Source organism: Lasiosphaeria miniovina (genome assembly GCF_030549165.1).
Source record: "Lasiosphaeria miniovina strain SMH2392-1A chromosome Unknown B0T26scaffold_1, whole genome shotgun sequence".
Taxonomy (NCBI): domain Eukaryota; kingdom Fungi; phylum Ascomycota; class Sordariomycetes; order Sordariales; family Lasiosphaeriaceae; genus Lasiosphaeria; species Lasiosphaeria miniovina.
In genome coordinates this window covers 6926340-6941136 of record NW_026848220.1, presented here as the reverse complement: position 1 = coordinate 6941136, position 14797 = coordinate 6926340, and the positions used below count along the sequence as shown (strand labels likewise).

Genomic DNA, 14797 nt, shown 5'->3' with positions numbered 1-14797 from the left:
CTATACGTAAGGTAAGGCAAGGTAGATAAATTCACTCGGGGCGGGCGTGCGGAGTATTTATTTAGCCAGGGCAGTTTTTCTCTTGTCAACAACACGCCGTCAATAGAGGCCTCTTAGATATTATACTCGGCTTCTCCTCAGCCAGGCCGTCTCGTCTGAAAGAAGATATGCATCCGTCACCAAAAAAGTTTTGGCATTGAATTTAGATTGCGTTTTATTTCCCATGTCCATATATCTTGCAAGATTTGATATTTTTATTCTCTTGTCTACTCGGCGGCATTTATACTACAAGGAAAGCTGCGCAGTTAGATACCGTGCTGCGCATCTGTACCTTTACCCATAATCAGCGTCATCCTTCCAAGATTGTGCGGTTGTGCCTGTTGGGTGCCTTGAGCCCGGGATCCCCAGAATTGGCTATTTGCGAGTGGAAGCTGGAAGGGGCATCCCAGGCTCAGGGGTTTTTCGAGGTGGCCACAGGTGCCGCCCCCGCCCCTCTACGGGGCGCCTTTGCGGGGACGACTCCCCACCGCCTCGGTCCGGCACGGCTGACTCCCAACATGGCTTACCACAGCGGGGAGGGAAGCTGGCACATACCATACCTGGCTATTTCTCCTACCCACCTCCTTCTCCATGTCCCAGCAACAGGAGATCTCATCCCGCGGTACTCCGTACACGGCCTCTCGAGAAAATACAGTTTGAAATGACGCAGGACTCGCGCTCGCCCCAGGATGCTGGTCCCCGCATCAACGGCGTCGCCGCAAAGCCGCCGCCGCCTACGCCTACAACAATAGCAGCAGCCACTGCAGCCTCTCCTGTTGTTGCTGCCGTTGCTGCCGCTGCCGTCGGTGCATCATCCAATGCGCCACCAGCAGAAGAAGCAAGAGGAGGAGTAGCAGCAGCAGCAGCAGAAGCACCGGCAGCAGATCTAGTAGCGACAGGACCCCGCGTCACCGCACGCCCCCGCACATTACCCGAGATCTGCTATACGTTGCGCCGCAAGGTGCTCGCCTTCTTGGACGAGCAAATACAAGACGCCCACGAAGACCGGCTGCTCCGCGACACACAGGACCAGGCCCGCGTGTCCATGGGGGTCATTGAGGAGGCTCTGCGCAGATATGGGTGGGTTTGCCACGTTTCCAGATCCCCCTTTCAGTCTTGCCTTTTTTCCCTCTCTTTTTTTTTTCGTCTGTGTATCCGGTTGGGGTATGCACCTGCTACTCACGGACAGACGGCACGGGTTGGATGCAAAGTAAACTTGGCGGGGGCGGGGGAGGGTGATTGAAAGAAGATGTTGTGTGGAGCGGGAGAGAGAGGATGAGAGAGACTTCGGAGCAAAGAACTGGAACTAACGTATTGCCATGGCTGCAAAAACAATCACGACAGACCCGAGGATATATCTCTGGCGTATAATGGCGGGAAGGACTGTCTGGTATTGCTGGTGTTGATCTTGGCATGCCTGCCGGTTGCGCCGAGCTTCGCGCCCTCGCCAGCATTTACGGCTGCTACACACACGACATCCGCATCTGTGCTCACCTCCGCAGCGACGTCCTCCTCTCCCACTCCCGCACCCGATAGGTCGGAACCGATCCGCGCTGCGACTTCGCAGCCACCCCCTTCTCCACCGCCCGAGCCTCTCCAGGCCATATACATTGCGCCGCCAGACCCGTTCCCCGAGGTTGAGGAGTTTGTCGAGGTGTCGACCGCCGAATACCACCTTGATCTTGTTCGGTATGCTCTACCCATGCGGCCCGCCCTCGAGGCGTACCTGGGAGACCGGCCGGCTGTGAAAGCTATCTTCATGGGCACGCGGCGGACGGATCCGCACAGCGAGTTCCTCAAGCATTTCAGTCCCACGGACAAGGGCTGGCCACAGTTCATGCGTGTGAATCCCGTGATCGACTGGCACTATGCCGAGATATGGACTGTGAGTTCTGTCGCCTCGGATGAGGAACTGGAATGGAAATAGACTTTCAGTTGTGCTGATTTGGCTAAAAACCACAGTTTATCAGACGTGTCGGCGTCCCTTTTTGCTGTCTTTATCAGCAGGGCTTCTCGTCGCTCGGAGGTGTGACAAATACGCGTCCGAACCCGGCACTCGCACTTGACCCTGGCGTCGACGGGACTAAGAAGTTCCGCCCGGCGTACGAGCTCGTTCGCGACGACGAGGAGCGCCTCGGGAGGGACCGGTGAGCCATGACGCTCCAATTACTACACGTGAACTCCGTACAGAGCACACGGAGAAAATTGGCGTGTGCAGTTCCGGCAGACTTTTCGCCATGGCACGTGAAGTGTTGAAGCTGTCAAGACCAATTCACCAATTGGAACGCGCTTGGCTGGGTTTTCATCGCCTGAACCCTCCCGCGTCTACAGGCTGAACGCCACTTTGCGCACTTTGAGCTGAGGCTTTTAGCTAGATATTCAATAGATGGAGCAGCCCGTATCTGCAAGAGCGTAGATTTGATGTTTATATGGCCATAGCGAAAGAGGAGGACAAGGTTTGTTGTAGTGCTGGACTTATTCAGGAAAGGAGGTTGGGTTTTACGTGTAACGATGTCTTCTGCATACTAGAAACGACTTCATAGAGCGAGCAAGCAGTGTAGAGAATCATTATTAGAGTGAGACATTTACGAGTTACTCGCGCCGCTTTGGAGAACATCTCAGCCCGCTCAGGTACTGCGTCTTGGGGGCGGCTACTGTTCAGGTTCGCCATCGCCAATCCAGGTTTTGGGCTTCGGAGCCACAGGAGGGGCTGTCGTCAATGGCCAATCACTTGGCTGAGGCCTGGGGGGAGATCTCAATATCACTGTCACACAGTGACGATCCTTGAACGCCGGCTAACCCTCTTCGGTATCTCTGTAGCCACACAAAGAAAACAGCTAGGGGAGGTGTCTCCTGCGGGAGATTTCCCTTTTTAGGGGGGGAAGTTGCGTGGGCTGGCTACTGGTTACCAGCCCAGTTGCATGGCTTGATTGCCGACCAAACAGGGCTGAAAAGCCAAGCCGCAGCCTCACTGCGAGAAGAGAGGCCCCGTCCCCGGGCTTAGAGTTCTAGAAAACCTGCCTGGCCAACAAACACCCACTACACCAGATTTGTGGATGGAACGGGCGTGAGAGAGAGCCGCGGCACCTTTTTTCTTTCTCCCTCTCTCTCCTCCTCCCCTCCATTGCACTCGCCAATCCAACGGTGACATACTCCCCCCAGGTCATGAATATCATAGGACGGCAGATTTACTATATCACGGATAATACATAATACACCCGCCATTCGTTCCACGAGCACTCGCGGATCTGGGCACACCAGAGGCGCTGCCGTGTCGTCGGTCGCCGTTCCGAGTCGATGCTGCTGGGCGGCCGGAAGGAAGCAGAAGCAGTGTCGGTAAATCGGTACATACTTAATCAGTAGCAGCAATAATTAATTGGTGCCGTCTCGAGACTTGGATTGCCTCGCCACCCGGCTTGTCTCCGCCCCGCCCCCCCCCCCCCCCCCCCGGAGTACTGCTCTCGAGGGGGAAAAAACAAATTAAAAAAAAAAAAGGTCTCTCGCCCTCGCACGCACACACAAGACACCATGTCGCCCGGGGGGAGCAGGAGCCGGCGGTCGTCGGTGCGCGCGTCGCAGCCCATGCCCATGATCGACGAGGACTCGACCACCATAACGCCGGCGCCGGCGGTGCCCCCCCGGTCCCCGCGGCGGCCGCCGGCCAGCATTGCTACTGCCGGGTTGCTGCCGCTGGGCGGGGCGGCGGCAGTGGCAGCAGAGGCTGAGGCACGACACCGCCAGCACGGGTTCCGCGACTTCGACCTGATCGCCAAGCGCGGCGGGTGGTACCGCCTGGGGCTCGCGGCCGTCGTGCTCGTGGGCTTGACCGTCGGGCTGGCGGTGGGACTGACGCTTGGGCTGCGGAAACGGTATGCCCCTCTTCTTTCCATGTCATGTGCCACAACATGGAGCCACGAACACAAATACACACACACGCACATAAACTGACCCCTTTTTGTGGCAAATTCAAATAGAAACAGCAATGTCGCAGCCCTGCCAGCACTGCTCCCAGACATCTTCCCGGCCGGCGCGTACTCGTTCACGACGGCCTACGTGAGCAAGAGCACGGCCTGCACCGGCGCCGGCACCGGCAACAGTTCTTCGTCGTCTTCTTTGCCGTTGGCCTGGTCATGCTACCCGGACGTGCTGTACGACGCGCGGTCGCCGAACCGGTCGGCGGCGCGCTTCGACTGGATCATCGCGGCGGCGCCGCTGCCGCACGGCGGCTACACGCTGTCGTCGTCGGCAAACCCGTTCGCGCCGGGCGTCGCCAACGCGTCGCTCACGCTGCTCGACGGCAACCAGTACACGGAGCGGTTCGTGTTCAGCGTGGCCACGGGGGCCAAGGCTGGAACTGCAGCCACTGCTACTGTGGTAGGCGGAGGCGAAAGTGGCGTCGAGTGCTGGTTCAACGACACTGTGCTGAGCGCGACCATCTGGACGCGCGTGCGCGCGTCGTATCCGCCCGGCATCGACGCGGTGCCCGACTGGGTCAACGCCACGTACCGCTACGCGCCGTGGCCGTACGCCGTCGAGGTGACGCAGACGGCGCGCGGGCCGCCCGACTGCCGCCGCGCCGACGGATCGCCCGTCAGTGCTGTTCTGTCGGACAACGATGACGACGATCCCGGGAGCGGGACGACGACGAGCCAGGACAGCGCGGCCTGCGCCTGCGTATACACCAACCACGACCTGCCAAGCAATGCGTCGGCTTCGTCGACTTTTACCGCGGGCAGGATGCTGCGCCGGCTGCGGTTATTATGAATCCAGTCTTTCGTTCTTTTTCTTTTCTTCTTGATAACTTGTTAATGACGATAGAAAACGGAAGGCAAATAGGGGGTTTGGTTGGGGCGGATAAGGTATATATAGTTAGGGGGGAGGGTAAATAAATAATGGTAATTACCTAGGCGATATTAAAGGGGGCGCGGAGTATATATAAGGGGCTACCTAGATGTAATTACTGCTTCTGCTTGGCGCTTATTCATGACGAGGATTATACACCTTACATTCTAACTACCTTCCTTTCTAGGGTACATAACTAATTGATGAAGAAATGAAATACAGTTTCTAGGTTGTTTGGATGATGGTGAAGAAGAGCCCGGCTGTAGGTTGAAGATGAGAGACTGAGGTGAGTGAGTCAGAGTCGGAACCCGGGACGATTAAGGTTCAATGCCGGATTGCTGACGTCCATCAAGGTAGTCCGTAGGGCAGCCAGGACACGTGGAAATATTGACCTAAACTCTACCAGCGCAATCTTGTCCTAGAATCCTGGCAGCTTCACATAAACCTTCGGTACTACGTAGAGATATGCAGGAAATCCCACGCCAAGGGCCGAGACTTGGACTCGGGCAGTCACCGAGGTGTGCAAAGGCCGACAGACACCGAAACAGGAGCCGAGTGGGCCCTCTGTCGACGATATTAGCCGGCGCCTCTGGTTGACTGCGCCAAATAGGCTAAATGGCTGCATGCCGGGTTCCCGGGTCAAGTCAACGCCAGGGCCAGCGCTCAGGCTCCCGGCTCCGGCGCCATGATTGCTCTGCAGTCGCTGGGACCGTCGGTGTGGGCCAGACGACGGGAGGAGCCTCTCGGATCTCGCTGCACTTACTGACAGGGTAATGAATCTACATGTCCAGCCGCTCATCTCAGGGCTGTCCGTGTGCGTGCCCAGATTGCTTGAACGCGCACGAGCCCGTCTGTCTTATTTGCCGTAAGTAGTTGGTTAGAAAGGAGCGTGGCAACGCAGCTATGCTTCTTACAATCTAAACTTGAGACCCAAGTGCTACTAGTAGTATCCCGGGCTGGGAGACGCAGGGCACCGGCATTGACGAGGCAGAGACGAAATAAGCATGAGGCTAATAAAGGCCGGCGACTCATGAGCGACGCTACGCAGCGCCCAGAGTCCACATTTCCCCAGTCCTTCTAGACACCTGTTTGAACCGCACAAATGGGCACACGGCAGCGGGCCCGCTGCGGTGCCCGCCGAAGAATTGCCCGCTGGTCCCGTGCCTGGTTGACAAGAGCTCGCCTTATTACCCACGCCAATCAGTGAGCCTGCCCGGCGACGATGCCGGCTCCAGGCTCGTCGACCCTCGCCGCCCAGCCACTGATAGCACTCCCTTGCCTATGCCCACCAGACATCGGACATAAACCTGCAACCCTGCTATCTAGCTCTAGCCCTCCTGTACTCCTACGCTTCATGACGACGATGCGGGTCTGGAAGGGGGGGAGGGAGGGGTCCACGCCCTGAGTTGCTAGAGATAGGCGGCACGGAAGCGACCCTGCTCCTCCGCGGCACTTCATCTAGATGAAGCGCAGATAGCTGCCAAGTGCGAGAGCTGGCTGGCACCCTCGATCGCAGAGAGTTATGGGAAATGGGCAACGGGCAATGGGCTGTGGGGAGGGGGTGGCGGCCAGTACAAATACCATGGCCGCGCTCTCCAAGCTCCCATCTCGTGGTTCCCGGCTGATGTCTTGATCATCTCATCATAACAACTCCAATCCGCCCTTCAACACTTTAGAATATAGCGAGGTTCTGATCCGAGCGTGAGTGAGCTCCGTGACAGCCCCCCCCCCCCATCTCTCACTGCCGCGTTAAGCCCTTTTCTAACGAGTCTTGCGAGACACAGAGAGCATCCCACACAAGACAAGACGCGGCCTTTGCCCATAGACCACAATGGCTCCCATCCCCAACATCAAGCTCAGCAGCGGCTATGACATGCCCCAGGTGGGCTTTGGCCTCTGGAAGGTCGACACGGCCGTCGCTTCCGATGTCGTCTATAATGCCATCAAGGCCGGATACCGCCTCTTCGACGGCGCATGCGGTAAGTGGCGGCCTACCTGTCCCTTCTCCTCCTTTCCACCCCAGCGCTGGACTACACCTACACACACACGAGACTTCAAGAGGCAGGCCTTGGCGAATCGTCGGTTTGCTGTCCGCAACAAGCGACGCGGTGCGGGTGCAGCTCGCATGACAGGAGCGAGGGGCAGACGTCGTGGAGCCAAGGACGAAAACGACATTATTACCCCGCCCCCTCTCTTAGCCCCTTCCCCTCCACTGTATCCCCCCACCCCACCATGCCACCAAGCGTGCCCCTTGTCGGTAGCTCGGGTCATTTCAATACCGTAATCCATCATCAAACCCAGAACCCGCCCCACCTATCCCATCCCATCCCATCCCAGACATAGACACAGACACACAGACACGGCACAGATATTGGCGGTACTTTTGAGTTTGGACGGGACGCATTCGGACGCAGCGGCTGACAGAATGGTGGCTTTGCAGACTACGGCAATGAGGTCGAGTGCGGACAGGGCGTTGCCCGCGCCATCAAGGAGGGGCTTGTGAAGCGGGAGGAGCTCTTCATCGTCTCCAAGCTGTGGAACACGTTCCACGACGGCGAGCGCGTCGAGCCCATCGTCAAGAAGCAGCTAGCCGACTGGGGCCTCGAGTATTTCGATCTCTATCTGATCCATTTCCCCGTCGCCCTCGAGTACGTCGACCCCGCCGTCCGCTACCCCCCCGGCTGGCACTATGACGGCGAGAGCGAGATCCGCCCGAGCAAGGCCTCCATCCAGGAGACGTGGACAGCCTTCGAGAGCCTGGTGGCAAAGGGCCTCTCCAAGAGCATCGGCGTGTCTAACTTCCAGGCCCAGCTGATCTATGACCTGCTGCGCTACGCCAAGATCCCCCCTGCCACCCTCCAGATCGAGCACCACCCTTACCTCGTCCAGCAGGAGCTGCTCAACCTAGCCAGGCATGAGGGCATTGCCGTCACCGCTTACAGCACTTTCGGCCCCGCCAGCTTTAGGGAGTTCAACATGACGCACGCCTCCAAGCTAGCCCCCCTTCTCGAGGACTCCACCATCAAGTCCATCGCCGACAAGCACGGCAAGGACTCGGCACAGGTCCTGCTCCGCTGGGTCACCCAGCGTGGCTTGGCGATTATCCCCAAGAGCAGCAGGCAAGAGACCATGGTGGCCAACCTGAACAGCCTCGACTTTGACCTTACTGAGGAGGAAATCGCCCAGATCTCTGCCTTTGACAGAGGCATCCGCTTCAACCAGCCGTCCAACGTGAGCCCTTTGCCCCCCCCTTTGTTTCTCTCGTATTGTTAATACTAATCTGGTGTGAAAACAGTATTTCCCCACTGAGTTCCTGTGGATCTTTGGCTAAATGGCTGAGCCAAGCGAGAGGACCCAATCCACCACTGGGCCCCTCCATAAAAACAAGACAGATCCACAGCAGCAGGACCAGAAGTGCGACCCCGCTGGTTCGCAATGATGACTGCTCTCTGACGATGCAACTGGCATGAGATGAGGGTTGGGAAACCAGAAAGATGCTGCTGGGGCTCCTTCTCTACTCCCCAAACGAGGGACAGACAACACCAGCAGCAGTCCTCTTTTTTTTTTTTTTGGACGCGTAGTGGAGCGATAACTACCTAACGACTTTGTTTTCTTGTATTGCCGAGATGACGATCTCATGTCTTTTTTTTAATATATACATTATATATCATGATGCATGGCATGTTGTGTGGGAATAGTTGCCATAGAGTATAATCCACTCGTCTGTCCATCTAATCTCCGTAGGGGCTGGAAGGGCCCTTGATATACTTATGTCTACCCGCCGAGAAACAAAACATTGAGGTAACGCTATCATGATAAATCCTTCCCCCATTCCATAAATTTTGAAGTAATCACGCCCCAGCAATCACCTGGTAATTCAAGTTACTACTGGCTCAGAGTTAGCCCAACACTTTCTGTCTGTCAAATTGCTGTCACCAGGATAAACAAACAAAATTCTCTCCAGCGTTTGCTGCCAATTCTCTGGGACGGATCAGAGAAATAACCTATCCAAAGCTAGGGACTTGGCATGTGACAATGTTTGCCTATAGGCGCTTTCTGTCTACCAAAGGTTCCTGCATTCAAACACTCATCCACGGCATGGTATGTAGGGACCACAACTCACACATACAAGCATTTCCATTGCCGGACTTTACGCGGCAGCGTGGGAAGCGTAGGAGGGGGTGTTGTTTTCAAAACAAAAAAAACTCAAACCATCAATATACACTACACTAGGCACATTGCCTTTTCCAACACACAATAATCGGCTCAAACCAAGTTCCATCCCATGTTTGTGTCTGAAATGGAATCTTCAGGCTGCAAATTACACAAACCCAGTCCGTCCTTTCGTCTCACACCTCAATTTTATTTTTACAAAATCGTTAGAGAGGGAGGACATGAGATGGAAAATCTATGCTACCTTTTAGAGGCAGAAGCAGCGAGTTTGTGTCGTGTCTACCGAACCCTGAAAAAAAGGACACCGAGGCTGAGAAGGTTTTTAGACGGTAAAAAAAAGCATAACAACAGAACGCCCAAGCATGCTATTGTGACAGATGATGATGTAACCGCCTCCCACCTCCTGTAGCCGACCGCTACTGCTTCGCTCCTCACCCCAACCATCCCAGCCTGCCAGCCATCCCTCAGCGAAACAAAAAGAATATGTGAAACAATTCCGCTTTCTAAACCCGGGGTGTAATTCAAGGCTTGCCTCTCCATCCAATTCCTACCCACCTGGCCTGCGTGGCTGCTAGCCTGGCATGCCTTCTTAGCCCTAGCCCGCTTTCCCGAGAAATGGTAGAAAAAAGAAAAGGAAAAAAAGGAAATCAAGTTATCAACACTACTTTTATCATGATGTTTTTACAAAAGCTAGAGACAAAACTTGTTAGTAAGGCATTCATAACACCAGTCCGGTGACGAGGAATATACATAAGACACCAGGGTTAGGGATGACTTACTAGCATCGATCTGATGCACCTGCGGTAGCGTCAGTCGCACTTTGTTGCGATACAGCGCAGGTGACCGCAGCTGCAGCGGGTTGCCCTCAAAGTAGACCGTCGTGAGCTTTTTCTTGTCGGCGAGCTCGCGCTCCACGTCGGCCATGTCGGACACGAGGTTGTAGCTGGCCCAGAGCTCCTCGAGGTCGGCCAGGGGCCCGAGCCCCGCGAGGCTGGCCACCTTGTTGTTGGAGACGTCGAGGACGCGGAGCTTAGTGTTTTGCTCGAGCCCAGTCAGCGACTCGAGCGCGTTGTGCGAAATGTACAGCTCCTCGAGCTGGGGCACGTCGCGCAGCGGCGACAGGTCGCGGATGCGGTTCGACTGGATGCTGAGCAGGCGCAGGTTGGCCAGGCCGCCCAGGCCGTGCAGCTCGGTAATCTTGTTCTTAGCCACCCATAACTCCTCGAGCTCCGTCAATGACGACAGGTTTTCGAGCTCGCGGATGCGGTTGGACCCAAGCTCAAGGTTGCGCAGCTTGGTGAGGCCCTCGAGCCCCTCGATCTTGCTGATCTTGTTGGACACGAAGAATACGTCTTTTAGGTTCTGCAGGTGGTTGATATGCTTGATATGCTTGATCTTGTTGAAGCTCAGATCCAGGCATGTTAGCCCCGTCAGATCCGCCAGCCCGGCCCGGCTAATATGTGAGATCAGGTTGTCGTAGAGATCAAGGTCCTCGAGCGTGGCGGCCACCCCCGACAGGCCTTCTATATCTTGGATCAAATTCTGGCGCAGACAGATTCGCGCCACCTTTGTGAAGCGCTTCAGTTGCAATGCGTTGATCGACTGTATCCGCGAATGTGTGCACATAATCTCGTCCGTGTCGAGCGGTTCGCCATCGAGCAGGTCTGTGTTTCGGACGACGGCATGTTAGAGAAGGCAAATGACGCCGTATCGACTGCAGTAGGCTCCAAGCATATGCTTACCTTCGTCTGCTGCAACCTCTTCGCCAGGGACAATGTGCTCATCATCAGAGTACTCTGGGTCTGATAGAGCCTCGGGATTTGCGAGCACGGCGTTCTTAGGCGGCACCCGCAGCTTCCCATCCCATCCCTTGCTGTTTCGGAGGCCCGGACTTGTCTCGCCCTCGTGTTTCGGCGAAGGATTGTCATCGACCAGCTCGATGTGGTGGCCTGGCGAGCGGGTCTCGCCTTCTTCGAGGGGTGCCGGCATTTTGGCGGCTGTGGCGTGTTTCGATCTTCAACGACTGAGGAGCACGGCGATGGCGATGCGGCTTTCGGGTCGGGACCGGAATGGCGGGAGAGGAATGTCTCACGGAATTTCCCTCTGTCAATCAAGACGTTGCCACAAGTATGTGTGAGAGTGGACTGGTGAGTGCTTTGTTTTTCCTAGACCTTTAAATTCGGGCTGGAGAAGTGAAATTTGTTGGAAATGTAGCCAACCAACCTAAACGTTTCGTCGTTTCGGCTCGTTATCCGCCGGGTGTTTGCAGAAGGAGGGGCCCTGCTTGCTTATCATCACCACCACTAGTGCGGGGCTTACAGCGGGTGGCTTGGGTGGACTTCAGGGATCTGGGGTTGGGTTCCAGCCAGGTTGGTGCACACCGACTTCACTCTTGGGCACATGCGCCATGCACGTGTCACGGAACTTCTGTGGGGGCTTGGAATCTCAATGACAGCAGGCTGGCCGCCTCTCTTGGCTGCCTTACGTTGAGGCCACCGTATATGGCCGTTTGGGCGCAGTTTATTTCTTCGGTCTGATGATTCCTCCGGCTAATAAGTCTGGACTCTTCTCTTGCGATTTTTTGTTTAGGTAGTTGCTGCCGTCGGATCCCATTGGTGCGAGGTGTTTGAGCAGTTCCCCACGCAGCATCTTGCCGAACCACCAAAGTCTGGACGAATTGTAGCATGACAACGATTTATTTTTCATCGAATTCCCGCCCAACCAGACCAACCCATCTCCCAACCCCCGGGACTCTTAGGTCGATGTGGGACGTCCTGTAGTTGGGCAAGGCTTCAACAAGTGGCATAGGGACACATGATTAGGCAATGGCATAAGCAGCGCGATATTCTGCAGGCCCGAGGGCGAGATCTCTCTCGGTATTGCGGCACAGCATCTCTTTGCCGTCGAGGCCCGCCATCCCGCGCCCGCTTCTCTTGCCCAATGACGGCCGTCAATATTGCTATCGCTTACCACGGTCTCTCTCGTTGTCGACTCCCCATGCCATGGGGCCAATGGAGTCACTTGCAGCGGAAATGTCTGCACCTGGGCTGCAGCGGCGTACACATCACCCCGACACGGTCCTGGGCTTCAGCCAACTCGGCTGGCCTGGTGGGACGATCCTATCCATCCATCCAGTCTGTCGCGGGAAAACAGCGAGGCTATAGATACATTCACATTCCGCCCTTTCTGGCCCCGCCAGTGTACTTCTGTGGGCTGTTAGTGGCGTTGTGGGTGTGGAAATGCGTGATGTTGGTTGTGTTCCAGAATAAAATCATCTACATGCCCGGACTGCCCCCCAACGCGCGAAGCGAGCACATCGAGGACTATGCGAGTAGCTGTGGGGGCATCCAATGGCGTGAAGAGAGGACGAAGACGGTGGATGGAAAGGACCTTGCAATAGCCGTGGCGACGATTCCGCTGTGGCGGGGAGAGGATGAGAATTCAAAGGCAGCCCGGGGCCATATCTTCTATGTCCTCTACTTTCAGGGTCTGGCATCACATAGTCGCAATCAGCGTGTTCGAGACTAACAATCTGTTCTAGGCAATGCCTCGTCAACACCGCCCCGGTTGCCAGACCTCTCATGGGTTCTTCGGGCCGTCAGAGACAGCAAAATACCGAGTTTGGCATGTGCAGAACTAACTTTTGTCTGCCTCAGTTATCGAGGCTACTGGACCTCACGAGGGCGTCCATCTGAACGGGGCCTCCGGCTCGATGCAGAAGCCGGCGTGCAATGGATTGCGCAACGCCATGATCGCATATTTGGGACTAGAAGCGATTCTCCCATCTCGATACTCCTTGTTTGGGGGCAGAGTATCGGCTCCGGCGTCGCCACCAACCTCGCCGCCACCGGCAAGATACCGGAGGCCATGCCAATCAGGGGCCTGCTGCTTGAGACTCCGTTTTTGTCAGTCAGAGCGATGTTGGAAACGCTATACCCTCAAAAGTGGTTGCCATATAAGCACCTGTGGCCTTTTTTGCGTAGCCAGTTGGATAGCTGGGCAAACTTGGGCTTGATCGCGGAGGCTTCCAAAAGGAAAGGTGGGACAGCGCCCGGTATATTCATTTTGGAAGCCGAAAGGGATGAGTTGGTGCCGAAGGTGCAAAGCGAGCAACTCTATCGGAGATGCGTAGACCTTGGGCTACCTGTCGAGAAGGGGGTTGCCCCAGTCGCATACCACAGCGAGGCAATTGCCAGAGGACAGGGCAAGAAGATTGCCGCGCAAGCCATCCTGCAGCTGGCCAAGAGAGCGCTGGAAAGCGGATGAAGCGTTGCGGCTTTGCGGATACGTAGGTTGCCCGGTGGCGATGCCAATCTTACTGTAGTGTTCTGACCGGGAGGTGGCAGTCCCAATTACCCCTGTAGGTCGCCCGGCACCGAAACAGGGCCAAACAAGATGCCCGAACGGGTTGGGGACCAAGGGGTGAAACCATGTCACTGGCACTGCACACAATAAAACAGTGCGATTGATACGCAAGATGCAGTCTCGCTTGGGCAATCCGTAATGACTACCGATAAGACAGCCTCTGGGATGGCCAGCAATAGTGTCACACTACGTCCACAGTACGGAATGCTGCAATTGCCTGTTGCACGCTCGTTTGCTTTCATTTCGCCTTGCCGTCCTCGTTAAAAGACAGCGAGGGGCGGGGGATGAAAAAGGCCCAGCGTTGCGTGATCAGGGTACAGCCGCCCGGTTCTGAGAGGCAAGGCCGCTCTGCAAGACTCCGTGTGAAGTGTACTCCTGTTAAGATGATGATGCCCCCTCCGCTAACTTTTGGGTGGGCTGTGACTCCAAGTGGAGGCCAATGCTTCGTCTCTGAATTGGCTGTGGAGCAGTCGGCCCAATTGATGCAATTGAGGATTTTTGAGACCATAGCATCCCCGACAATGGACCGAAGCAGCGTTTTTTTGGCCGTGGTTCCATCTCACATCATTGATGCCGGATCGAGGTTATCCAAGTTTGCCCGGTCTTTGCTGCCTCCCATGCCCTGGTGAGCTTGCCCGCATTTGATGAGGTGGCTACGGATGCCTTAGCAAAAGTTCACGGGGAAAAGGGGTCAAAAGGCAAAGAGGCAGGCAGCATTGCAGCATCAGCCCCCACTCCCACCCTTGGGTCTGATAACTTTGGTTCCTTCGCACGGAAAGAAGCAATGTGAGGCGGCACACACAGACTAGGACAGCCTTCCTTCGCTCCTTCTTTTGGCGGGTGTGGGTGGGTGTGTGTGCATTTGCACTTTGAACCCTTGTAACGCCATTCCCATCGAGCCTGTTCCGCCGGCTTCTTTTCTCGTTTGCCTCGGACCTCTTCACCACCGCCGCTCCAACCCCCCTGAAATGACTACAACACTTGGGATGCGCTCCCTGTGCTCCCTGTTCTCCCTGTCTCCCAGGGCGTTACCCACAGACCACCATCCTTGCCGTGCGCAATTCTGGATTTTTGCTTGCTTCTTCCGACCCTTGCCCTGGCATCTTCCAAGGGAGGTGCCACCCAAGGCCCCTGGCCGTTCTTAGCCAAGGCGCCCAAAGGGGGATGGCGCTGTCACCTGACTTCGCGGGAATATCCCGCCTGGCCCCGACCACTTAACGCGTGAATCACGCTGGATAATCGAGGCGCTGCTGATTGCCATTTCCGGCCGCCGAAACGAGCTGTGTCCGCCTGCAAAATGTGCCCAGGCATCTGTGCAGCCACGCCCGCATTTCCTATATAATACGGCGCACCCCCCAGGTCGGGGAAAAAAAAAACT

General features: G+C 56.1%; 6 protein-coding genes across 6 annotated transcripts; 4 read left to right on the top strand and 2 right to left on the bottom strand.

Moving 5' to 3' along the window:
• The first annotated feature begins 232 nt into the window (after positions 1-232).
• On the top strand, positions 233-2663 carry B0T26DRAFT_690292 (uncharacterized protein). Its single transcript, XM_060441073.1, has 3 exons — positions 233-1119; positions 1384-1924; positions 2002-2663. Exons 1-3 carry the CDS (start codon positions 701-703, stop codon positions 2188-2190), a joined length of 1149 nt encoding a protein of 382 aa, XP_060303849.1. The 5' UTR covers positions 233-700; the 3' UTR covers positions 2191-2663.
• Positions 2664-3567: 904 nt separating this feature from the next.
• On the top strand, positions 3568-4803 carry B0T26DRAFT_746807 (uncharacterized protein; the record flags this gene model as incomplete). The annotated part of the gene is made up of 2 exons (XM_060444745.1): positions 3568-3908; positions 4014-4803. The coding sequence occupies 2 exons, from the start codon at positions 3568-3570 to the stop codon at positions 4801-4803; spliced, it is 1131 nt and encodes a 376-aa protein (XP_060303848.1).
• Positions 4804-4960: 157 nt separating this feature from the next.
• B0T26DRAFT_89403 (uncharacterized protein) lies at positions 4961-5997 on the bottom strand. The gene is made up of 2 exons (XM_060448139.1): positions 5796-5997; positions 4961-5736 (listed from the first exon to the last, which is right to left on the bottom strand). The coding sequence occupies exons 1-2, from the start codon at positions 5911-5913 to the stop codon at positions 5300-5302; spliced, it is 555 nt and encodes a 184-aa protein (XP_060303847.1). The 5' UTR covers positions 5914-5997; the 3' UTR covers positions 4961-5299.
• Positions 5998-6712: 715 nt separating this feature from the next.
• On the top strand, positions 6713-8610 carry B0T26DRAFT_762713 (xylose reductase; the record flags this gene model as incomplete). The annotated part of the gene is made up of 3 exons (XM_060446415.1): positions 6713-6860; positions 7322-8112; positions 8177-8610. The coding sequence occupies 3 exons, from the start codon at positions 6713-6715 to the stop codon at positions 8210-8212; spliced, it is 975 nt and encodes a 324-aa protein (XP_060303846.1). The 3' UTR covers positions 8213-8610.
• Positions 8611-9419: 809 nt separating this feature from the next.
• On the bottom strand, positions 9420-11405 carry B0T26DRAFT_89262 (uncharacterized protein). The gene is made up of 3 exons (XM_060448136.1): positions 10797-11405; positions 9834-10718; positions 9420-9744 (listed from the first exon to the last, which is right to left on the bottom strand). The coding sequence occupies exons 1-3, from the start codon at positions 11041-11043 to the stop codon at positions 9725-9727; spliced, it is 1152 nt and encodes a 383-aa protein (XP_060303845.1). The 5' UTR covers positions 11044-11405; the 3' UTR covers positions 9420-9724.
• An 895-nt stretch (positions 11406-12300) lies between these two features.
• On the top strand, positions 12301-13320 carry B0T26DRAFT_634282 (uncharacterized protein; the record flags this gene model as incomplete). Its single annotated transcript, XM_060436614.1, has 2 exons — positions 12301-12541; positions 12596-13320. The coding sequence occupies 2 exons, from the start codon at positions 12301-12303 to the stop codon at positions 13318-13320; spliced, it is 966 nt and encodes a 321-aa protein (XP_060303844.1).
• Positions 13321-14797: the final 1477 nt, after the last annotated feature.

Coding starts and splice junctions, on each gene's coding strand:
- B0T26DRAFT_89262 (XM_060448136.1), bottom strand. CDS start 11,043: ATGCCGGCACCCCTCGAAGAAGGCGAGACCCGCTCGCCAGGCCACCAC. Junction 10,719..10,796: donor AGAGGTTGCAGCAGACGAAG/GTAAGCATATGC, acceptor TCCGAAACACAG/ACCTGCTCGATGGCGAACCG. Junction 9,745..9,833: donor GGTGCATCAGATCGATGCTA/GTAAGTCATCCC, acceptor TTTTGTCTCTAG/CTTTTGTAAAAACATCATGA.
- B0T26DRAFT_690292 (XM_060441073.1), top strand. CDS start 701: ATGACGCAGGACTCGCGCTCGCCCCAGGATGCTGGTCCCCGCATCAAC. Junction 1,120..1,383: donor GAGGCTCTGCGCAGATATGG/GTGGGTTTGCCA, acceptor CAATCACGACAG/ACCCGAGGATATATCTCTGG. Junction 1,925..2,001: donor ACTATGCCGAGATATGGACT/GTGAGTTCTGTC, acceptor TAAAAACCACAG/TTTATCAGACGTGTCGGCGT.
- B0T26DRAFT_89403 (XM_060448139.1), bottom strand. CDS start 5,913: ATGAGTCGCCGGCCTTTATTAGCCTCATGCTTATTTCGTCTCTGCCTC. Junction 5,737..5,795: donor TTGGGTCTCAAGTTTAGATT/GTAAGAAGCATA, acceptor ACGGCAAATAAG/ACAGACGGGCTCGTGCGCGT.